At 51.7% G+C, this 24,089-nt stretch overlaps 2 protein-coding genes across 4 annotated transcripts in view; one reads left to right on the top strand and one right to left on the bottom strand.

The window, feature by feature from the left end:
* The window catches only part of PPME1 (protein phosphatase methylesterase 1), a 40,694-nt gene extending 37,740 nt beyond the window's left edge, over positions 1-2,954 (bottom strand). The window contains exon 1 of one of the 2 annotated variants that reach the window (XM_073661248.1): positions 2,816-2,954. Coding sequence is in view for 1 of the 2 variants with exons in the window: in XM_073661247.1 (XP_073517348.1) it covers positions 2,737-2,751 (15 nt within the window). In the remaining variant the exon portion in view is untranslated. Of the gene's footprint in view, positions 1-2,736 lie in introns of both variants that reach the window. The other variant, XM_073661247.1, reaches the window with a different exon arrangement.
* A 438-nt stretch (positions 2,955-3,392) lies between these two features.
* C2CD3 (C2 domain containing 3 centriole elongation regulator) overlaps positions 3,393-24,089 on the top strand; it is a 93,777-nt gene continuing 73,080 nt past the window's right edge. Inside the window, exons 1-15 of one of the 2 annotated variants that reach the window (XM_073661250.1) lie at positions 3,393-3,550; positions 5,780-6,046; positions 9,735-9,892; positions 9,974-10,134; positions 10,295-10,485; positions 12,408-12,546; positions 13,074-13,232; positions 13,892-14,036; positions 14,146-14,297; positions 14,764-14,964; positions 15,556-15,665; positions 15,964-16,082; positions 16,188-16,319; positions 16,450-16,890; positions 20,848-20,999. In XM_073661250.1, coding sequence (XP_073517351.1) covers positions 3,499-3,550; positions 5,780-6,046; positions 9,735-9,892; positions 9,974-10,134; positions 10,295-10,485; positions 12,408-12,546; positions 13,074-13,232; positions 13,892-14,036; positions 14,146-14,297; positions 14,764-14,964; positions 15,556-15,665; positions 15,964-16,082; positions 16,188-16,319; positions 16,450-16,890; positions 20,848-20,999 — 2,579 coding nt within the window. In that variant the 5' untranslated portion in view covers positions 3,393-3,498. The remainder of the gene's footprint in view (positions 3,551-5,779; positions 6,047-9,734; positions 9,893-9,973; positions 10,135-10,294; positions 10,486-12,407; positions 12,547-13,073; positions 13,233-13,891; positions 14,037-14,145; positions 14,298-14,763; positions 14,965-15,555; positions 15,666-15,963; positions 16,083-16,187; positions 16,320-16,449; positions 16,891-20,847; positions 21,000-24,089) is intronic. The other variant, XM_073661251.1, reaches the window with a different exon arrangement.

Raw genomic sequence — 24,089 nt, forward strand, 5'->3', positions numbered from 1 at the left:
GGGGGATTATATCATCTAATACAGGTATAATGTACAGGGGGGGGGGGTTATATCATCTAATACCGGTATAATGTACGGGGTGGGGGGTTATTTCATCTAATACCGGTATAATGTACAGGGGGGGATTATATCATCTAATACCGGTATAATGTACAGGGGGGGATTATATCATCTAATGCCGGTATAATGTACAGGGGGGGATTATATCATCTAATGCCGGTATAATGTACAGGGGGGGATTATATCATCTAATGCCGGTATAATGTACAGGGGGGGATTATATCATCTAATGCCGGTATAATGTACAGGGGGGGATTATATCATCTAATACAGGTATAATGTACAGGGGGGGATTATATCATCTAATACCGGTATAATGTACAGGGGGGGGGGGTTATATCATCTAATACAGGTATAATGTACAGGGGGGGATTATATCATCTAATACAGGTATAATGTACAGGGGGGGGGGGTTATATCATCTAATGCCGGTATAATGTACAGGGGGGGATTATATCATCTAATGCCGGTATAATGTACAGGGGGGGATTATATCATCTAATGCCGGTATAATGTACAGGGGGGGATTATATCATCTAATGCCGGTATAATGTACAGGGGGGGATTATATCATCTAATGCCGGTATAATGTACAGGGGGGGGATTATATCATCTAATACCAGTATAATGTACAGGGGGGGGATTATATCATCTAATACCGGTATAATGTACAGAGGGGGATTATATCATCTAATGCCGGTATAATGTACAGGGGGGGGATTATATCATCTAATACCGGTATAATGTACAGGGGGGGATTATATCATCTAATACCGGTATAATGTACAGGGGGGGGGTTATATCATCTAATACCGGTATAATGTACAGGGGGGGATTATATCATCTAATACCGGTATAATGTACAGGGGGGGATTATATCATCTAATACCGGTATAATGTACAGGGGGGGATTATATCATCTAATACCGGTATAATGTACAGGGGGGGATTATATCATCTAATACCGGTATAATGTACAGGGGGGGATTATATCATCTAATACCGGTATAATGTACAGAGGGGGATTATATCATCTAATACCGGTATAATGTACAGAGGAGGATTATATCATCTAATACCGGTATAATGTACAGAGGGGGATTATATCATCTAATACCGGTATAATGTACAGAGGGGGATTATATCATCTAATACCGGTATGATGTACAGGGGGGGGATTATATCATCTAATACCGGTATAATGTACAGGGGGGATTATATCATCTAATACCGGTATAATGTACAGGGGGGGATTATATCATCTAATACCGGTATAATGTACAGGGGGGGGGTTATATCATCTAATACCGGTATAATGTACAGGGGGGGATTATATCATCTAATACCGGTATAATGTACAGGGGGGGATTATATCATCTAATACCGGTATAATGTACAGAGGGGGATTATATCATCTAATACCGGTATAATGTACAGAGGGGGATTATATCATCTAATACCGGTATAATGTACAGGGGGGGATTATATCATCTAATACCGGTATAATGTACAGGGGGGATTATATCATCTAATACCGGTATAATGTACAGGGGGGGATTATATCATCTAATACCGGTATAATGTACAGGGGGGGGGTTATATCATCTAATACCGGTATAATGTACAGGGGGGGATTATATCATCTAATACCGGTATAATGTACAGGGGGGGGATTATATCATCTAATACCGGTATAATGTACAGGGGGGGGGTTATATCATCTAATACCGGTATAATGTACAGGGGGGGATTATATCATCTAATACCGGTATAATGTACAGGGGGGGATTATATCATCTAATACCGGTATAATGTACAGGGGGGGATTATATCATCTAATACCGGTATAATGTACAGGGGGGGATTATATCATCTAATACCGGTATAATGTACAGAGGGGGATTATATCATCTAATACCGGTATAATGTACAGAGGGGGATTATATCATCTAATACCGGTATAATGTACAGAGGGGGATTATATCATCTAATACCGGTATAATGTACAGGGGGGGGATTATATCATCTAATACCGGTATAATGTACAGAGGGGGATTATATCATCTAATACCGGTATAATGTACAGGGGGGGATTATATCATCTAATACCGGTATAATGTACAGGGGGGGGATTATATCATCTAATACCGGTATAATGTACAGGGGGGATTATATCATCTAATACCGGTATAATGTACAGGGGGGGGGTTATATCATCTAATACCGGTATAATGTACAGGGGGGGGATTATATCATCTAATACCGGTATAATGTACAGGGGGGATTATATCATCTAATACCGGTATAATGTACAGGGGGGGGGTTATATCATCTAATACCGGTATAATGTACAGGGGGGATTATATCATCTAATACCGGTATAATGTACAGGGGGGGCTTATATCATCTAATACCGGTATAATGTACAGAGGGGGATTATATCATCTAATACCGGTATAATGTACAGAGGGGGATTATATCATCTAATACCGGTATAATGTACAGAGGGGGATTATATAATCTAATACCGGTATAATGTACAGGGGGGGGATTATATCATCTGGTAATTTTAGGGGGTCTTTATAAAGTATAATATTCAGTAATCGTCCCCATGTTGGAGCCAGTGACACTAATAATAATAAACATTATCCTGTTATTACAGAGCGGGGACGTTACCGGCAGTGATCTCATTATTACACGCGCCGCCGCCCTCCCGCACACCGGCCCCTCCGGTCTCCGCGCCCCCGTCACCTACCGTCACTGTCCCCTCCAGGCCTCAGCCCACCAGCCACTGGGGTTTCCGTGGAGACAGATGGGCCCCACCCACTACTTGCTGCTCCAGAGATGACGTCATGTCGCACAGGCCGCTGGGTGACGCCTCCAGTCTTTTTTTGAATATACTATTTTTTTTTTTTTTTTAAATAACTTTATTTTTATTCAGAAAAGTGAACACTCATTCAGATTTTGAAAAAAAAACTTTATTAATATGTGAACAATTACAAAAAAAAACAAGCTATAGGAAAATTTTCTATTGCTGAAAAAAAGAACTACTAGACCCAGCAAGTCCTGCCTGTCAATACACAACTCTCAAAAAACAGTCTCCGCCGCAACAGCCGCACGTGTGATCGTAGCTCTGGCTAACAAGCATTGAGTCTTATACAAAAGAGAAAATCAATGAATGGTTTTGTTTCTACAGAATTACAAATTCCAGAAAGCCGTCGGTAGTTTATCGGGACTGAGCGCGCAGGGGATGCCGGGATCGGCAGTTGTCGCGGATCACGTGACCAGGGATTGCCAACTGTCACTCCCGGCAGCCCCTGCGCGCTCTCTCCTGATTGGATGCTGCGGGCCGGAAGCGGAAGTCTTAGTATCTGGTTGCTAGGAGACAGGAGAGAAGCCTCTGTGCGGGCAAAATGAGATGACAGCGGGGAAGGCGAGATGAAGAGCCGCGGAGGTAACGGCGGGAGAGCGGCGAGCAGGAGAAAGAGAGGTGAGAGCGGGAGGAGGGAGTGCGGGGCCGCCGCGGAGGAGGAGGAGGAGGGAGTGCGGGGCCGCGGAGGAGGAGGGAGTGCAGCGTGCAGGAGAAAGAGAGGTGAGAGCGAGAGGAGGGAGTGCGGGGCCGCCGCGGAGGAGGAGGAGGGAGTGCGGGGCCGCGGAGGAGGAGGGAGTGCAGCGAGCAGGAGAAAGAGAGGTGAGAGCGGGAGGAGGGAGTGCGGGGCCGCCGCGGAGGAGGAGGAGGGAGTGCGGGGCCGCCGCGGAGGAGGAGGAGGGAGTGCGGGGCCGCCGCGGAGGAGGAGGGAGTGCGGGGCCGCCGCGGAGGAGGAGGAGGGAGTGCGGGGCCGCCGCGGAGGAGGAGGAAGGAGTGCGGGGCCGCCGCGGAGGAGGAGGAGGGAGTGCGGGGCCGCCGCGGAGGAGGAGGAGGGAGTGCGGGGCCGCCACGGAGGAGGAGGAGGGAGTGCGGGGCCGCCGCGGAGGAGGAGGAGGGAGTGCGGGGCCGCGGAGGAGGAGGGAGTGCAGCGAGCAGGAGAAAGAGAGGTGAGAGCGGGAGGAGGGAGTGCGGGGCCGCCGCGGAGGAGGAGGAGGGAGTGCGGGGCCGCCGCGGAGGAGGAGGAGGGAGTGCGGGGCCGCCGCGGAGGAGGAGGAGGGAGTGCGGGGCCGCCGCGGAGGAGGAGGAAGGAGTGCGGGGCCGCTGCGGAGGAGGAGGAAGGAGTGCGGGGCCGCCGCGGAGGAGGAGGAGGGAGTGCGGGGCCGCCGCGGAGGAGGAGGAGGGAGTGCGGGGCCGCCGCGGAGGAGGAGGAGGGAGTGCGGGGCCGCCGCGGAGGAGGAGGAGGGAGTGCGGGGCCGCCACGGAGGAGGAGGAGGGAGTGCGGGGCCGCGGAGGAGGAGGGAGAGCAGCGAGCAGGAGAAAGAGAGGTGAGAGCGGGAGGAGGGAGTGCGGGGCCGCCGCGGAGGAGGAGGAGGAGGGAGTGCGGGGCCGCCGCGGAGGAGGAGGAGGGAGTGCGGGGCCGCCGCGGAGGAGGAGGAGGTAGTGCGGGGCCGCCGCGGAGGAGGAGGAGGGAGTGCGGGGCCGCCGCGGAGGAGGAGGAGGGAGTGCGGGGCCGCCGCGGAGGAGGAGGAGGGAGTGCGGGGCCGCCGCGGAGGAGGAGGAGGGAGTGCGGGGCCGCCGCGGAGGAGGAGGAAGGAGTGCGGGGCCGCCGCGGAGGAGGAGGAGGGAGTGCGGGGCCGCCGCGGAGGAGGAGGAGGGAGTGCGGGGCCGCCGCGGAGGAGGAGGAGGGAGTGCGGGGCCGCCGCGGAGGAGGAGGAGGGAGTGCGGGGCCGCCACGGAGGAGGAGGAGGGAGTGCGGGGCCGCCGCGGAGGAGGAGGAGGGAGTGCGGGGCCGCGGAGGAGGAGGGAGAGCAGCGAGCAGGAGAAAGAGAGGTGAGAGCGGGAGGAGGGAGTGCGGGGCCGCGGAGGAGGAGGAGGAGGGAGTGCGGGGCCGCGGAGGAGGAGAAGGAGGGAGTGCGGGGCCGCCGCGGAGGAGGAGGAGGGAGTGCGGGGCCGCCGCAGAGGAGGAGGGAGTGCGGGGCCGCGGAGGAGGAGGAGGGAGTGCGGGGCCGCCACGGAGGAGGAGGGAGTGCGGCGAGGAGGGAGTGCGGGGCCGCGGAGGAGGAGGGAGTGCAGCGAGCAGGAGAAAGAGAGGTGAGAGCGAGAGGAGGGAGTGCGGGGCCGCCGCCGCGGAGGAGGAGGAGGGAGTGCGGGGCCGCCGCCGCGGAGGAGGGAGTACGGGGCGGAGGAGGGAGTGCGGGGCCGCGGAGGAGGAGGAGGAGGAGGGAGTGTGGAGCCGCTGCGGAGGAGGAGGAGGGAGTACGGGGCCGCGGAGGTAACGGCAGGGAGGAGAAAGAGAGGTGAGAGCTGGAGGAGGGAGTGCGGGGCCGCCGCGGAGGAGAAGGGAGTGCGGGGCCGCGGAGGTAACGGCGGGAGAGCGGCGGGGAGGAGAAAGAGAGGTGAGAGCTGGAGGAGGGAGTGTGGGGCCGCGGAGGAGGAGGAGGAGCGAGTGCGGGGCGGAGGAGGAGGAGGAGGAGCGAGTGCGGGGCCGCCGCGGAGGAGGAGGGAGTGCGGGGCCGCGGAGGTAACGACGGGAGAGCGGCGGGGAGGAGAAAGAGAGTTGAGAGCGGGAGGAGGGAGTGCGGGGCCGCGGAGGAGGAGAGCGGTAAGTGACGCGACTCTCTCTCCCTCCAGATGTCGCCCCGTCCACCTCTCTGCCGCCGCTCGTACAGGGGCAGCTCCGCTGTTTCCTCCGGGTCACCGTCAGTAAGATCGTGTGGGCGGCGGCGCCCAGAGCTCCCCGGGGAGTCTACATCCGGCTGCGGTGGTGGGGAGAGACGAGCGGTGGGACCGTGCTCCGCCCCCGGGACACCTCCGCCCAGGCCGAGCGGCAGGAGCTGAGGACCACGGCCCGGTACTCGGTGCACTGCGGCCCCCGGCAGCTGACCTCCTACCTGACAGGTACAGTCTGCAGCTACTGCTCTCTGTTATCAGCCGGTGCGTAAGAGGTGACCCTGATAACAACTGTGATGGCGCCCTGATATTCCCGCCATATAGTGGTAGATACTGGTTGTGTAGGACATGTAAGGTGCTTTCACATTGTGTTCTGTGTCCCCTGCAAAACGGGGTCCGGGCGTATGTGCCGACGGGGCCATAGACTGTAGAGATGCAGACCGAGCGAATGGACTCTCTGATGTGCATCATCACTACTAGAGGTGGACACTCGGACGCAGTCTACTACTGCTCTCTGCTCGCCTCCAGTAGGTGGACACTCCTGAAAAGTATTGCAGTGTACATTACAATGATCAGTCTTCTAAAAGGGCCAGACGTCATAGGTGTATTAACACAGGAGACCTGACATATGTGGCCCTTGCCACAAAGAACCATCGGCACATGGCAGGGATGGGGGTGTGATGGGTGGGCATCATAAAAGTCGCAGCACTTATGTATTGGTGCCTGCTGTAACTGTATGGAGTCGGCTCAGCTCCTGGTCCCACACAGTACAGTTAGTGCCCATGTACAGCGGATGTTAAATGGAGTCAGTCGCCCCCAAAACACCAGTTAAACTGCACAAACATTTATATATAGGATGTAGCCCCTATAAACATCATACCAGGTGTAAGAACGTCCCACATTATGTGGCGACAACAATACAGTTTAACTTTAGAGGTTTTGTCCGGCCTTAGGCTATAAGTCTGCAGTTACTCCATGTGACTGCAGATTTGTGAATGCGCTGTGAGGATTCTCCGGTGCTCGGAGCGGGCGGTCGTGTAACTACAAGTACAGATGCATCTCACTACATTAGAATATCATCGAAAAGTTAATTTATTTCAGTTGTTCAATACAAAAAGTGAAACTCATATATTATATAGAGTCATTACAAACAGAGTGATCTATTTCAAGTGTTTATTTCGGTTAATGTTGATGATTATGGCTTACAGGGCTAAAATACAAAAGTCATTATCTCAGTAAATTAGAATAATTAACAAAAAACACCTGCAAAGGCTTCCTAAGCATTTAAAAAGGTCCCTTAGTCTGTTTCAGTAGGCTCCACAATCATGGGGAAGACTGCTGACTTGACAGATGTCCAGAAGGCAGTCACTGACACACTCCACAAGGTCCCAGAGTCTGGAGGAAGAGTGGAGAGGCCACAATCCAAGCTGCTGGAGGTCTAGTGTGAAGTCTCCACAATCAGTGATGGTTTGGGGGGCCATGTCATCTGCTGGTGTAGGTCCACTGTGTTTTATCAAGACCAAAGTCAGCGCAGCCGTCTACCAGGACATTTTACAGCCCTTCATGCTTCCCTCTGCCGACAAGCTTTTTGGAGATGGAAATGTCATTCTCCAGCAGGACTTGGCCCCTGTCCACACGGCCAAAAGTACCAATACCTGGTTTACACACAACAGGATCACTGTGCTTGATTGGCAGCAAACTCGCCTGACCTTAACCCCATAGAGAATCTATTATAGAGAATCTATGGGGTATTGTCAAGAGGAAGATGAGAGACCCCAGACCCAACAATGCAGACGAGCTGAAGGCTGCTATCAAAGCCACCTGGGCTTCCATAACACCTCAGCAGCCATAGGCTGATCCCTCCATGGCACAGGCTGATCCCTCCATGCCACATTGCCGCGTTGATGCAGTAATTGATGCAAAAGGAGCCGCGACCAAGTATTGAGGCATTTAGTGAACATAAATTTCAGTAGGACATTTCGGATTTTAAAAACATTTTTCAAGCTGTTATAAAGTATTCTAATTTACTGAGATAACGACTTTTGTTTTTTCATTGGCTGTAAGCCATAATCATCAACATTAACAGAAATAAACACGTGAAATAGATCACTCTGTGTGTAATGACTCTATATAATAGATCCCTCTGTGTGTAATGACTCTATATAATAGATCCCTCTATGTGTAATGACTCTATATAATAGATCCCTCTGTGTGTAATGACTCTATATAATAGATCCCTCTGTGTGTAATGACTCTATATAATAGATCCCTCTGTGTGTAATGACTCTATATAATAGATCCCTCTGTGTGTAATGGCTCTATATAATAGATCCCTCTGTGTGTAATGGCTCTATATAATAGATCCCTCTGTGTGTAATGACTCTATATAATAGATCCCTCTGTGTGTAATGTCTCTATATAATAGATCCCTCTGTGTGTAATGACTCTATATAATAGATCACTCTGTGTGTAATGACTCTATATAATAGATCCCTCTGTGTGTAATGACTCTATATAATAGATCCCTCTGTGTGTAATGACTATATAATAGATCCCTCTGCGTGTAATGACTCTATATAATAGATCACTCTGTGTGTAATGACTCTATAGAATAGATCCCTCTGAGTAATGACTCTATAGAATAGATCCCTCTGTGTGTAATGACTATATAATAGATCCCTCTGCGTGTAATAACTCTATATAATAGATCACTCTGTGTGTAATGTCTCTATATAATAGATCCCTCTGTGTGTAATGACTCTATATAATAGATCACTCTGTGTGTAATGACTCTATATAATAGATCCCTCTGTGAGTAATGACTCTATAGAATAGATCCCTCTGTGTGTAATGACTCTATAGAATAGATCCCTCTGTGTGTAATGACTCTATAGAATAGATCCCTCTGTGTGTAATGACTCTATAGAATAGATCCCTCTGTGTGTAATGTCTCTATAGAATAGATCCCTCTGCGTGTAATGACTCTATAGAATAGATCCCTCTGCGTGTAATGACTCTATAGAATAGATCCCTCTGCGTGTAATGACTCTATAGAATAGATCCCTCTGCGTGTAATGACTCTATAGAATAGATCCCTCTGCGTGTAATGACTCTATAGAATAGATCCCTCTGCGTGTAATGACTCTATAGAATAGATCCCTCTGCGTGTAATGACTCTATAGAATAGATCCCTCTGTGTGTAATGACTCTATAGAATAGATCCCTCTGTGTGTAATGACTCTATATAATAGATCCCTCTGTGTGTAATGACTCTATATAATAGATCCCTCTGCGTGTAATGACTCTATATAATAGATCCCTCTGTGTGTAATGACTCTATATAATAGATCCCTCTGTGTGTAATGACTCTATATAATATAGGAGTGTCACTTTTTGTATTGAAGTTAAATAAAATAACTTTTTGATGATATTCTAATTTAGTGAGATGCACCTGTATGTACACTTGTATTAGCGAGGGCATGCACGTCTAGTCGACATGTGACCACGTGTAATCACATGCTTGTGGTCACGCTCCCAGCACCAGTGACAGAGAGTCCACACAGAGCTGTTGATGTGATGTGAGGGGTCACATTGTGACTGCAGACTTGTAGCCAAAGACCGGGCAGAGCTTTAATATAATAAGCAGCTGAGGCCTTGGTGCTCCCTGTGCCTTTCTGCACCGTTCTGCTCCCGTTTTTGCATATTGAAGCCAGTCCCTTATCTTTATTGGTAAGAGCGAGCGCTGTCTAAAATCAGTTTGCGTGTCTGCGCTTGTACTGGGGTCTGACGAGATGTCATCACTTCTATTTCTCCCTTAGAAACCCTTTGCTAGCCTTGTTTTTCTAGCAGTGAGTGCAGCCCCCGTATTAATATCCGATGCCTTCTTTCCATAGTCATTGTGTTTTTGTCTCTGCAGATATGGAGGCTCTCGTTTTTGAGGTTCTGACCCGACTCGACCACCTGCCCATTGGTCGCGCTCAGATCAGCAACATCTCGCATCTCTCCCCGACACATCCACTCAGCGGCTTCTTCCCGGTGGTCTCACCGACATCAGAGAAACTGGGAGAACTACAGGTGACAGTAATATACTTGCTGTAAATAATGTTGCACTCTGTCGGCCATACATTAATGGCGGAGCGGTTTCTTTTTTTCCAGGTGTCTGTCGCTCTGGAACCTCTGCACGATGACAGCAGCTCCTCCCTCCACCCCAATATCAGCGAGGGTATAGGACACCCACCCAAAATGGAGCTGATAAAGCCCAGCAAACTGTCTGCAGATCTCAGGGAGTCCGGGGGCAGCAGGGTTTCCACACCCAGGTGATTTGCACTGACTTGTCAAGGTCATCAGCATTCAGGACGTTGAACATGCACCCTGCTGAATTACTAGTAGTCCTCAATGCTGATTTAGGGAATATCCCTTTAGGACTAAGTATTTAATTTTCTACTCGCCTACAGTTATATTTTGATTGCTCTCTAGGGGCAGAGACCACCTATACTTCAAGGAAAATTCTGAACCTAATGGAGGTTTGATTGAAGGATCACAAAGTGCTCACACATCACACGACGTCCCCTCTAAGGACAAGACGGCTGTCATTCCTATTACAGAGGAGGGGTCTTCGTATCAACCCAATGTCAACACTGAACCCGCAGCCAAGGACTTGCTGAAAGGTTAGAGACCTAAAATATTCATGTCCCTCAGAAAGGAGATATATACAGTACAGACCAAAAGTTTGGACACACCTTCTCATTTAAAGATTTTTCTGTATTTTCATGACTATGAAAATTGTACATTCACACTGAAGGCATCAAAACTATGAATTACCACATGTGGAATTATATACTTAACAAAAAAGTGTGAAACAACTGAAAATATGTCTTATATTCTAGGTTCTTCACAGTAGCCACCTTTTGCTTTGATGACTGCTTTGCACACTCTTGGCATTCTCTTGATGAGCTTCAAGAGGTCGTCACCGGAAATGGTCTTCACTTCACAGGTGTGCCCTGTCAGGTTTAATAAGTGGGATTTCTTGCCTTATAAATGGGGTTGGGACCATCAGTTGTGTTGTGCAGAAGTCAGGTGGATACACAGCTGATAGTCCTACTGAATAGACTGTTAGAATTTGTATTATGGCAAGAAAAAAGCAGCTAAGTAAAGAAAAACGAGTGGCCATCATTACTTTAAGAAATGAAGGTTAGTCAGTCCAAAAATTTGGGAAAACTTTGAAAGTGTCCCCAAGTGCAGTTGCAAATACCATCAAGTGCTACAAAGAAACTGGCTCACATGAGGACCGCCCCAGGAAAGGAAGACCAAGAGTCACCTCTGCTTCTGAGGATAAGTTTATCCGAGTCACCAGCCTCAGAAATCGCAGGTTAACAGCAGCTCAGATTAGAGACCAGGTCAATGCCAGAGAGAGTTCTAGCAGCAGACACATCTCTACAACAACTGTTAAGAGGAGACTTTGTGCAGCAGGCCTTCATGGTAAAATAGCTGCTAGGAAACCACTGCTAAGGACAGGCAACAAGCAGAAGAGACTTGTTTGGGCTAAAGAACACAAGGAATGGACATTAGACCAGTGGAAATCTGTGCTTTGGTCTGATGAGTCCAAATTTGAGATCTTTGGTTCCAACCACCGTGTCTTTGTGCGACGCAGAAAAGGTGAACGGATGGACTCTACATGCCTGGTTCCCACCTTGAAGCATGGAGGAGGAGGTGTGATGGTGTGGGGGGGCTTTGCTGGTGACACTGTTGGGGATTTATTCAAAATTGAAGGCATACTGAACCAGCATGGCTACCACAGCATCTTGCAGCGGCATGCTATTCCATCCAGTTTGCGTTTAGTTGGACCATCATTTATTTTTCAATGGGACAATGACCCCAAACACACCTCCAAGCTGTGTAAGGGCTATTTGACCAAGAAGGAGAGTGATGGGGGGCTACGCCAGATGACCTGGCCTCCACAGTCACCAGACCTGAACCCAATCGAGATGGTTTGGGGTGAGCTGGACCGAAGAGTGAAGGCAAAAGGGCCAACAAGTGCTAAGCATCTCTGGGAACTCCTTCAAGATTGTTGGAAGACCATTTCCGGTGACTACCTCTTGAAGCTCATCAAGAGAATGCCAAGAGTGTGCAAAGCAGTCATCAAAGCAAAAGGTGGCTACTGTGAAGAACCTAGAATATAAGACATATTTTCAGTTGTTTCACACTTTTTTGTTAAGTATATAATTCCACATGTGGTAATTCATAGTTTTGATGCCTTCAGTGTGAATGTACAATTCTCATAGTCATGAAAATACAGAAAAAACTTTATATGAGGTGTGTCCAAACTTTTGGTCTGTACTGTACATGTATAGTGTTTGGCTACACAAGTATTTGTAGGGGTCATTTGGGATTAGAAGAAAGTGGACGCTTATTTCAGAAACAGCGCCACCCTGGTCTACAGGTTGTGCTTGGTACTTCAATAGAGCTCCACAGCAGTACCAGACTTATCCTGTGGACAGAGGTGGCGCTGTTTCTGGGGGATTGTCTTGCTCACTGTTAGACTTTATAACAGTAATTGTCTTGTTATATCACTCCTGCTTCTGGTTTTCAGCTCTTTTGGATCAGGGCAGCAAACTGAGAGACGCTATGGTTGAGTCAGCGCTGCGATTAGACCCTCAGCTGGACCTCGATGCGGACTCGGTACTGCCCCCTGTATTGGGTGAAGGACATTACGGTTTCCAAGCTCTCAGGTGATTGCATAAGTAATTCTTTCACCCTGGCACTTCTGTCATGGCTCCAGAGCCCTGTAATGGCCCAGTTACAGGCTATGTGAAAGGCAGCACATTCTTCACAGCCAAGAGGACGCGCTACGTAAAGGGCTATTGTGACATGGAAATAAAACTTGACAATTTCCGATGCTTTCCAAATAATAAACTGAGCCATAGTTACCCCCTTGGACCCTCGTGGGGGCCGCTATGCTGAGCTGTGGGACCAAATTGATGATGTCTCTTCGGTCACTTGACTGCTGCATTAATGGGGCATTAATACTTCAAGTTCACTGGACTGTGCTGGGGGCGAACATGGATCAGTTTATTATTGAAAAGCATCACAGCTGTTGCTCATAAAAAAAATTTTGGGCATACTTGACATCAGGTGTGAAAAGATATGGCGGGATTAATAGGACTCGTACACCACTCCCTCTGCGACCGAGGGTCCAGCAGTGTCTCTAGGGCAATTTAGCCATCCCCTTTTAATCTGATTTTCTGTCCACATCTAGGGCAGCACCGGAGAGTCTCACAACACACATTGATCAAAACCTGCTGAATATCTACAAATCTTTGCCAAGAAATGGTTTGACCAAACCACCAGCGGACCAGACTGTTCATGACCTGGAGATGAGCAGTGAGACGCGGGCCATAGAGCTGCTCCTGGGAAGGTAAGGACCTTAAAGGACTGTCCTGGTCTAATGGGCTATCCTTGGCCAGGTCATCACTATTCGATTGGTGAGGGTCTGACCCTGTCACCTCCCTAATCAGCTGTTTGCAGGTCCCTTGTCTGCCAGAGCTGGGGCACCACGTTCTTGGTAGCGCAACTCAACCATGTTTTAAATTAATAGGATCCGAGCTGCAGCCCTCAAGAACTTTGGCCACATAGTGTACGTACCCGTGCTGTACAGAGACCTTCAAACTGCTGGTCTGTGGGGGTACCAGGAATCAGAACCCCACCTAGATCAAGGATAACCCCCTTTTAAACCCCTCTTTATAGATGAAAGCCAATCAGGTCACCACTTTAAGAAGTTGCCTTATGAGAAAGACCCCTGACAAACAGTGGATTTTGCCTGCTGAGGCCTCGCTGCGGGGGGTGGAACGAGAGACGTTCTGGCTCATGGAGGAGGTGCTGAGCTGTGGGTTTCCTCCTCTATAAAACAATCCTTTAAGAGCGAAAACCCTTTCTAGAGCTGGAATCTGATTGGCTTCCATAAATAATCGCTTTTGCATTTTATATGACATACCAGATAGATATGACCAATAGGTCCTATTCATTGGTCCCCCAATGGTTCCAGTCCATGATTCCTCTGCTCTTGTATATTGTCAGCTCCCCTGTACCCATCAGCCAGTTCTGGGATGGGACCGGTTCGCCCCCCGAGTCCATAGCAGGAAGCGACTTCTACAACGAGAGTGAACTGAACGATCCCCTGTATGACCAGAGCCTGCTGGAGAGTCTGTTCTACAAGGCCCCGGTGAGTGACGCCGCCATGTCCTATGCTGTAGATACTAATGTGTGAATGTCAGGATATACTAGGTGCAAATATGGCTTCTTAAAGGGAACCTTTTTTTTTTTTCTTGTAGACATTGGATGACAGCGATGTTGTCAGCGACGATGATCTTTCTAAATCAAGACGAAAGAAAACCAGAACAACGAAACATGAAATTGTGATTGAGCGCGAATCAGATCCTGGGGACACAGAGGAAGAGGAGTTCACCTTGAAATCTTCCTCCAGGTAATTTCCATTTTTCGATACTTACGCAATTATAAAGGGTTATTCCTAACATTTGCCGTGATAACGTGACCACCACTGGGGAACCCACCATTTCCACGGGGCTCTGAAATGCCCTGTTGGATGCACGGCTGCTGCTCCATTTATTCTCTGTCTGGCTGAGTACTCGGATTTCTCCAGCTGTCTCCTAGAGAATAAGTGAAGCCGCGTCTGTGTGTATGCGGCCACCGAACGATTGCAGCGAATTGTTTGGATCCTGGGGGCCCAGCAGGTGAACCCCCTCCTGTCCATCCTTACATGAATAGGTAATTAACTTTGTTTGAAATAACCATTGAAACAAAGTGACTATAGGTGAATTCTCCCTTTTTTACGCTTATGTGTCCTGGGTGATTGATCATTGCCCAACAAGATATTTGTCCTGTACCAGACTATCCATAAAGCAACTAACCCTAACGCTGTCACATTACAGATCTCCCGAGCGATCGAGGAAAGCTGGGACAAGATCGGACACATTAGACTTGAGCATTGATCGTCTTGCATTACTGGGTGGCATGCACGCCGCACGGGTCACTGTGGAGTCTCTAAAGATCAAACCAGAGAGCAACCAAGTGACACCCGGCAAGATGAGCAGCAAGGGAAAACCTCCTCGACCAACATCTGCCATAAAACGGTGAGTAGTGGGAAATGTCACCTGATAATGAGGATCTCTGCCACTACTTCCAGAGACGGGACCCCTGTTTTTTTGTGATTGTGGTAGATTCATGCCTTTTATCACCTGTCCTGTAGATGGGGGTTATTTATTGTTGTTTGTGGGATTATCCCTTTAATTGTGGCTTTAAGTAGTTTGTATTCTCCCAATCAATTCCTCAGTGATTTCATCTCATGCGTTTAATGTTATGTCCCTAAGAGAGCAGTCAGGCCCGCAGTGCTCAGACTGACCGGCAGCTCTCCCGACTCGAGCGTGACTGCTTCATATATTTCTATACAGCTGTCATCACACACGGGTTGGGAGAGCCGCGGCCAGTCTGAGCATTGCCGTCCGATTTATACGGCCATCTGACTGCGCACTAAGAGAGTCTTTTTCTATGGACTCCTCCTCCTAATAGTGGCTGAAAGTGCCCCCGTAAACGATCCCTACCAACCCCCCCATCCCCTTATATGTAGCAAACAGTGGTACGTAGCGTTATCAGAGGGTCCGGCGTTTGCAGATAATGTCATCTGTGCTGCCGTCTGTCACGTCCCGTCTCTTCTCTTCCCCCAGAACCTTTTTTGTGGAATTCCACTTTCCAGTGTCTTCCAAGAACAAAGCCGGAGATTTAACGGTGGCCACAGAAATAACACGGCTGGTATCAAGCAAGATAATAAATGGAGGTGAGTGTTCTTCATCTCCAGATTTTGCTGTTTGCGGCGTATGATTAAAACGAACGCCGGAGAAGCTCAGGGTGATTTCACCGCGAGCTGCGACCATCTTATGGGGTATCAGGTTGGATTTTATCATGTCCAGTTATTAGGTAGGGGGCACTGAATGTGCTCAGATCAGGGGTCATCTGACTCTCCCAGCATGCTTTGTCAGAATAACCTATGAACCTTCTAATTCCTCCATCTGCCCCGTATACAATAAACCTCACGGTCTTCTTACGTTATAATCTTTCTACTTTCTTTGCTTCAGTTGTGAAATTCCAGCAGATATTTGTGTTTCCCGTCTTGTTCCATGGAGTGATGATCCGGCACTGGTGGGACGCCGGCCTTACCTTCCAAGTCTTCATGAGGAAGAGCACCCAGAAAAAGGTCCAGTCCCCTCAATACTGCACCTCCCGACCCCACTCATCATTTACAGCCATCTACCCTGTGTCTCAGTCTTCTGCCCGCCCTTACGTTTTACTCTGTCTCCAGCCCGGGCTTCTCGGTTCTGCCGTCCTCTCCCTTCGCGATGTTCTCCGTTCTCAGGATCTTTCCGTCTCGCAGTCACTTCCAGTTCGTTGTTTGGAAAAAGAGCGGGAATTGGAGGATGTTGGGCCCCTGAAGGTACGTCTGGCCTGCGGAGTTCGGTGGTGTTATTTGTAGGGTCCTTCCTAATCCGCAGGGAACATTACTGGTGATAATGGAGGGAAGAGTATGAAAAAAAAAATCCTATTTCTCTTCCCTCCGATCTCAGGTGTCTGTGGCCGTTGCTGGAGACAGCAGAGAATTCTCAAGCATCCCAGAGAAGTCATCTGTAAGAGCGCAGGACCCATTTCCCCCTCTTCCGAGACCCAATGTGAGCGTCATGGTACCTGAAGATCCAACATACACCGAGGATGCTCCAGAACGGCCGGCAGAGACCGCGCCGTCAGTCCCACCTGCTCGGCAGCACGTCCTCCATCACACGGAGCAACCTCAAGGCTCACCGTCCCATCAAGGACCAAAGACCGAAGAGGAGACCGGCCGATTATTGCATGTCATCCTCCTGGTGCCTGAAGGCAGGGGCTTTGTGTGTGAGCCTGCGTATTCCTCCACCTGCAATCCATACCTGAACCTCAAACTGTTCTCTACCCAGGAGGCCACTCGCTCCTCCATCGTGTGGGGCAGCGACCAGCCGCTCTTCAGCTTCTCACAGGTAAAATAAGGGGCTCCTCCCTATAAAATGGATTTTTATTCTTCCTCTAAAATCCACATTGGACCCAGGACCGTGGGTATACGCTCCGACACTAGGAGTAGAGACAGGACCATGGGTATAAGCCCCGGCACTAGAAGTGGACACAGGACCGTGGGTATACGCCCCGGCACTAGAAGTGGACACAGGACCGTGGGTATACGCCCCGACACTAGAAGTTGACACAGGACCGTGGGTATACACCCCGGCATTAGAAGTTGACACAGGACCGTGGGTATACACCCCGGCATTAGAAGTTGACACAGGACCGTGGGTATACACCCCGGCACTAGAAGTTGACACAGGACCGTGGTTATACTCCCCGGCACTAGAAGTGGACACAGGACCGTGGGTATACACCCCGACACTAGAAGTGGACACAGGACCGTGGGTATACGCCCCGGCACTAGAAGTGGACACAGGACCGTGGGTATACGCCCCGACACTAGAAGTTGACACAGGACCGTGGGTATACACCCCGGCATTAGAAGTTGACACAGGACCGTGGGTATACACCCCGGCATTAGAAGTTGACACAGGACCGTGGGTATACACCCCGGCACTAGAAGTGGACACAGGACCGTGGCTATACTCCCCGGCACTAGAAGTGGGCACAGGACCGTGGGTATACTCCCCGGCACTAGAAGTGGACACAGGACCGTGGGTATACTCCCCGGCACTAGAAGTGGACACAGGACCGTGGGTATACACCCCGGCACTAGAAGTGGACACAGGACCGTGGGTATACACCCCGACACCAGGAGTAGAGACAGGACCTTGGGTATACTCCCCGACACTAGGAGTAGAGACGGGACGGTGGGTATACGCCCCGACACTAGGAGTAGAGACGGGACGGTGGGTATACGCCCCGACACTAGGAGTAGGGACGGTGGGTATACGCCCTGACACTAGGAGTAGAGACGGGACCACGGTGGGTATGCGCCCCGACGCTAGGAGTAGAGACGGGACCACGGTGGGTATGCGCCCCGACGCTAGGAGTAGAGACGGGACCACGGTGGGTATGCGCCCCGATGCTAGGAGTAGAGACGGGACCACGGTGGGTATGCGCCCCGACGCTAGGAGTAGAGACGGGACCACGGTGGGTATGCGCCCCGACGCTAGGAGTGGACACGGGACCACGGTGGATATGCGCCCCGACGCTAGGAGTAGAGACGGGACCACGGTGGGTATACGCCCCAACGCTAGGAGTACAGACGGGACCACGGTGGGTATACGCCCCGACGCTAGGAGTGGAGACGGGACCACGGTGGGTATGCGCCCCGACACTAGGAGTGGAGACGGGACCACGGTGGGTATGCGCCCCGACACTAGGAGTGGAGACGGGACCACGGTGGGTATGCGCCCCGACACTAGGAGTGGAGACGGGACCACGGTGGGTATGCGCCCCGACACTAGGAGTGGAGACGGGACCACGGTGGGTATGCGCCCCGACACTAGGAGTGGAGACGGGACCACGGTGGGTATGCGCCCCGACACTAGGAGTGGAGACGGGACCACGGTGGGTATGCGCCCCGACACTAGGAGTGGAGACGGGACCACGGTGGGTATGCGCCCCGACACTAGGAGTGGAGACGGGACCACGGTGGGTATCCGCCCCGACGCTAGGAGTAGAGACGGGACCATGGTGGGTATGCGCCCCGACACTAGGAGTGGAGACTGGACGGTGGCGGGTATACGCCCTGACACTAGGAGTGGATACGGGACCACGGTGGGTATGCGCCCCGACACTAGGAGTGGAGACGGGACGGTGGCGGGTATACGCCATGACACTAGGAGTGGACACGGGACCACGGTGGGTATGCGCCCCGACACTAGGAGTGGAGACGGGACGGTGGCGGGTATACGCCCCGACACTAGGAGTGGAGACGGGACGGTGGCGGGTATACGCCCCGACACTAGGAGTGGAGACGGGACGGTGGCGGGTATATGCCCCGACACTAGGAGGCTCCGCACAAAGTGAACAGAAGTATTGGCTCTGCCTGGTTGGCTATCCCCTCTTCTCAGACAAGAGGCAGTTCAGTAAAGGGCCAAAAGTAGTAGGAGAGAAACCAGAAAACATGACTTGAACCTGGGAAGAGCAGCACATAGACAGCAATGAGTGATCCCCGGGGAGGAACACCAGGGGTAGGGCTGGAGCTGTGTCCCCCCAATGTGTTCAGTGACCTTAGAAATAAATGCAAAAATCCAATTTTCTCATTAATAGCATTGCGGACACAGCACCGAATGACGTCCCAGAGTAATTCTAATTGGTGGGAAAAAGTAATAGCCAGCCATGTGGACCGCCTAGTAGACAGCTGCCTCTGCCGTACCCTATGCCTCAAACTGGAATCAGCAGAAACTATAGAGCGGGAGGTTGTCAAACCTGAGGAAGGAGGTGGACGGAGGCCCAGGGGCAGCCTCGCAGGCCTGGAGCATAAAGGCCCAAAACCGGACTGCCATTGTGAAATGAGCAGTGACCCAATGGGCAGAGATTTGACCATGGCTCCTGTCGATTTCAATAGGAAATGGTAGTCGTAGAGACTGACAGGCCATTTCTGGGCTCATCAGGGATACCATAAAGAGAATCGGAAGAGCTGGTCCTAATAAGATCCAGATGGAGGGAACACTCACGAGGATGAGCTGGAGATACGCTAAAGGAGGGGAGGACGAGTTCTTCAGAGATGTGGAAGGCAGAGACCACATCTACAAGAAAAAATGGCAGAGAGCAAGACCACCTTGTCCTAAGGAGAACGAGGGGGCCCTGCAGAAGGGTAGCAAGCTCGGATACCCCAAGTATCAGAGTTAAGGTCACCAGAAATGCCACCTTCCATGAACAGAGGCTGCGGAGAAGCTCAAGGGAGATTCCTGGAGCAGAAACAGGACAACGTCAAGGTCCCAAGGCTCCTCCAGATACCTGAGAAGATGGACGCAATGAGCCACTCGCTGAAGGAAGGTTGTAACCCGCTAGTGAGGTGTCAGCATACACTCAAAACAGTATGGTGGGGCAGAAAACTGTCCTTCACCCAGGCTGGAGGATGGAAGAAGCATGGGATGGAAGTCCCTTGTTCACACCAGCCAGCGTAGGACCTCCAGGTACAGTGTTAAGGCTTGGAAGTCTGCAGATATTCAGTCTGGTCTGGATAATGGAGTGAGATAGATCCAAGGGATGTCAGGACCTCGGCTTCAATGACCATGTCGTTAATCGCAGCTGAAGTGAAGTGGGATGATACTGGGGACCCCGCAAGAGCAGTTCAGGATGGGAGGTGAGGGGCCATGGAGCATCTACAACTAATTTAGACGAGACCGTAGGTAAGAGCGCAAGAGAAAACTCTCTACATGGAGTGATCAGAGCGTCTACTACAAGGTCCTTGGGACCCCCCAGCATAGGTGGGTGCTAAAAATAAGGCGGGGAGAGCAGAGGTTCACGGCGGGGTGCCCTATTATGGGGGAGGATAAACCCGCTCTTTAAGATCCGGATTTCCTCTGCTCAGATAGTCCGCGGCTGGGCTTTACATACCCAGAATGTAGAGCTGGTGCTTTTCCTCATGTTAAGGGGCTCTCGGTGCCCTCCTTATGTCACAGGTAGTCACAGTCCAAAATATGTCTCCAAGATTACTGGTAAAGCTGTGAATCCCAGGCGGGGAGGAGGGGGATGCAGCTTCAGCAGTGTTTTCTCCCGAGTGTCAGGAGGAGCTCGTCCTCTCTATGTACATGTGCTTTTACAGGACTCAGCAGAGGGAGAGCGAAATAACAAAACGTCTGCCGGTCATACACAATATGTAAATGGAAAAATATAAATCTGCAGGTGGGGCTTGCTGAGAAGGGTGCCGGGGGCTGAGATACGTGGAGCTGATTGTTGGGGTCCTCATGCTGTAGACGTCGGTGTCAGAGACCGGTGCAATGTTTTTCTTTCTTTCCCAGGTGGCTCCAGTGTCTCTGACAAGTCGTCTCCTCGAGAGGATGAAGAATAACGTCATGATCATCGAGGTCTGGAATAAAGTCCCGGGTCCCGGTCCCGACCAGCTCATGGGCCTGGCGAAGCTCTCCCTGCATCAGTTCTACATGTCCTTTAGGTAAGTGCTCAGGAAGCTCCAGTCTTGTACGGACTTGTGGCCTTCGATATCTTTTATCTTATTCGTGTTTTCTGGAACTTGGATGATTTAAAGGTAACCTGTGATTTGGTTTACGTTCCCCTGGTATTACATCCCCTCCACCACCTCTAGCCAGTATTACATCCCCTTCACCACCTCTAGCCAGTATTGCATCCCCTCCACCACCTCTAGCCGGTATTACATCCCCTTCACCACCTCTAGCCAGTATTACATCCCCTCCACCACCTCTAGCCGGTATTACATCCCCTTCACCACCTCTAGCCAGTATTACAATCCCCTTCACCACCTCTAGCCAGTATTACATCCCCTTCACCACCTCTAGCCAGTATTACATCCCCTCCACCACCTCTAGCCGGTATTACATCCCCTTCACCACCTCTAGCCAGTATTACAATCCCCTTCACCACCTCTAGCCAGTATTACATCCCCTCCACCACCTCTAGCCGGTATTGCATCCCCTTCACCACCTCTAGCCGGTATTACATCCCCTCCTCCACCACCACTAGCTGGTATTACATCCCCTCCACCACCTCTAGCCGGTATTACATCCCCTCCACCACCTCTAGCCGGTATTACATCCCCTCCACCACCTCTAGCCGGTATTACATCCCCTTCACCGCCTCTAGCTGGTATTACATCCCTTCACCACCTCTAGCCGGTATTACATCCCCTCCTCCACCACCACTAGCCGGTATTACATCCCCTTCACCACCTCTAGCCGTTATTACATCCCCTCCACCACCTCTAGCCGGCATTACATCCCCTCCACCACCTCTAGCCGGTATTACATCCCCTCCACCACCTCTAGCCGGTATTACATCCCCTCCACCACCTCTAGCCGGTATTACATCCCCTCCACCACCTCTAGCCGGTATTACATCCCCTCCACCACCTCTAGCCGGTATTACATCCCCTCCACCACCTCTAGCCGGTATTACATCCCCTCCACCACCTCTAGCCGGTATTACATCCCCTCCACCACCTCTAGCCGGTATTACATCCCCTTCACCACCTCCAGCCGGTATTACATCCCCTCCTCCACCACCTCCATCCGGTATTACATCCACCACCTCCAGCTGGTATTACATCCCTCCGCCACCTCCAGCCATTATTACATCCCTCCACCACCTCCAGCCACTATTACATCCCCTTCCTCCCCCTCCTCCACCAGCCGCTATTACATCCCCTCCTCCTCCACCACCAGCTGGTATTACATCCCCTCCTCCTCCACCACCAGCTGGTATTACAACCCCTCCTCCTCCACCACCAGCTGGTATTACATCCCCTCCTCCTCCACCACCAGCTGGTATTACATCCCCTCCTCCTCCACCACCAGCCGGTATTACATCCCCTCCTCCTCCACCACCAGCTGGTATTACATCCCCCCCTCCTCCACCACCAGCCGGTATTACATCCCCTCCACCACTAGCCGGTATTGCATCCCCCTCCTCCACCACCAGCCGGTATTGCATCCCCCTCCTCCACCACCAGCCGGTATTGCATCCCCCTCCTCCACCACCAGCCGGTATTGCATCCCCCTCCTCCACCACCAGCCGGTATTGCATCCCCCTCCTCCACCACCAGCCGGTATTGCATCCCCCTCCTCCACCACCAGCCGGTATTGCATCCCCCTCCTCCACCACCAGCCGGTATTGCATCCCCCTCCTCCACCACCAGCCGGTATTGCATCCCCCTCCTCCACCACCAGCCGGTATTGCATCCCCCTCCTCCACCACCAGCCGGTATTGCATCCCCCTCCTCCACCACCAGCCGGTATTGCATCCCCCTCCTCCACCACCAGCCGGTATTGCATCCCCCTCCTCCACCACCAGCCGGTATTGCATCCCCCTCCTCCACCACCAGCCGGTATTGCATCCCCCTCCTCCACCACCAGCCGGTATTGCATCCCCCTCCTCCACCACCAGCCGGTATTGCATCCCCCTCCTCCACCACCAGCCGGTATTGCATCCCCCTCCTCCACCACCAGCCGGTATTGCATCCCCCTTCTCCACCACCAGCCGGTATTGCATCCCCCTCCTCCACCACCAGCCGGTATTGCATCCCCCTTCTCCACCACCAGCCGGTATTGCATCCCCCTCCTCCACCACCAGCCGGTACTACATCCCCTCCTCCCCCACCACCAGCCGGTATTACATCCCCCCCCTCCACCACCACCAGCCGGTATTACATCCCCTCCTCCTCCACCACCAGCTGGTATTACATCTCCACCACCACCAGCCGGTATTACATCCCCACCTCCACCACCACCAGCCGGTATTACATCCCCTCCTCCTCCACCACCAGCTGGTATTACTCCCCCCCCCCCCCTCCACCACCAGCCAGTATTACATCCCCTCCTCCACCACCAGCCGGTATTACATCCCCTCCTCCACCACCAGCCGGTATTACATCCCCTCCACCATCCGCCGGTATTACATCCCCCCTCCTCCACCTCCACCATCCGCCGGTATTACACCCCCCCTCCTCCACCACCACCAGCCGGTATTACATCCCCCTCCTCCTCCACCAGCCGGTATTACATCCCCCCCTCCTTCACCACCAGCAGCCGGTATTACATCCCCCTCCTCCACCACCAGCCGGTATTACATCCCCCCCTCCTTCACCACCACCAGCCGGTATTACATCCCCCTCCTCCACCACCAGCCGGTATTACATCCCCCTCCTCCACCACCAGCCGGTATTACATCCCCTCCTCCACCACCAGCCGGTATTACATCCCCCTCCTCCACCACCAGCCGGTATTACATCCCCCTCCTCCACCACCAGCCGGTATTACATCCCCCTCCTCCACCACCAGCCGGTATTACATCCCCCTCCTCCACCACCAGCCGGTATTACATCCCCCTCCTCCACCACCAGCCGGTATTACATCCCCCTCCTCCACCACCAGCCGGTATTACATCCCCCTCCTCCACCACCAGCCGGTATTACATCCCCCTCCTCCACCACCAGCCGGTATGACATCCCCCTCCTCCACCACCAGCCGGTATGACATCCCCCTCCTCCACCACCAGCCGGTATGACATCCCC

The sequence above is a fragment of the Phyllobates terribilis genome, unplaced genomic scaffold, assembly GCF_046119375.1.
Source record: "Phyllobates terribilis strain yellow unplaced genomic scaffold, ASM4611937v1 Scaffold_2__4_contigs__length_985480577, whole genome shotgun sequence".
In the NCBI taxonomy this organism is placed as follows: Eukaryota; Metazoa; Chordata; class Amphibia; order Anura; family Dendrobatidae; genus Phyllobates; species Phyllobates terribilis.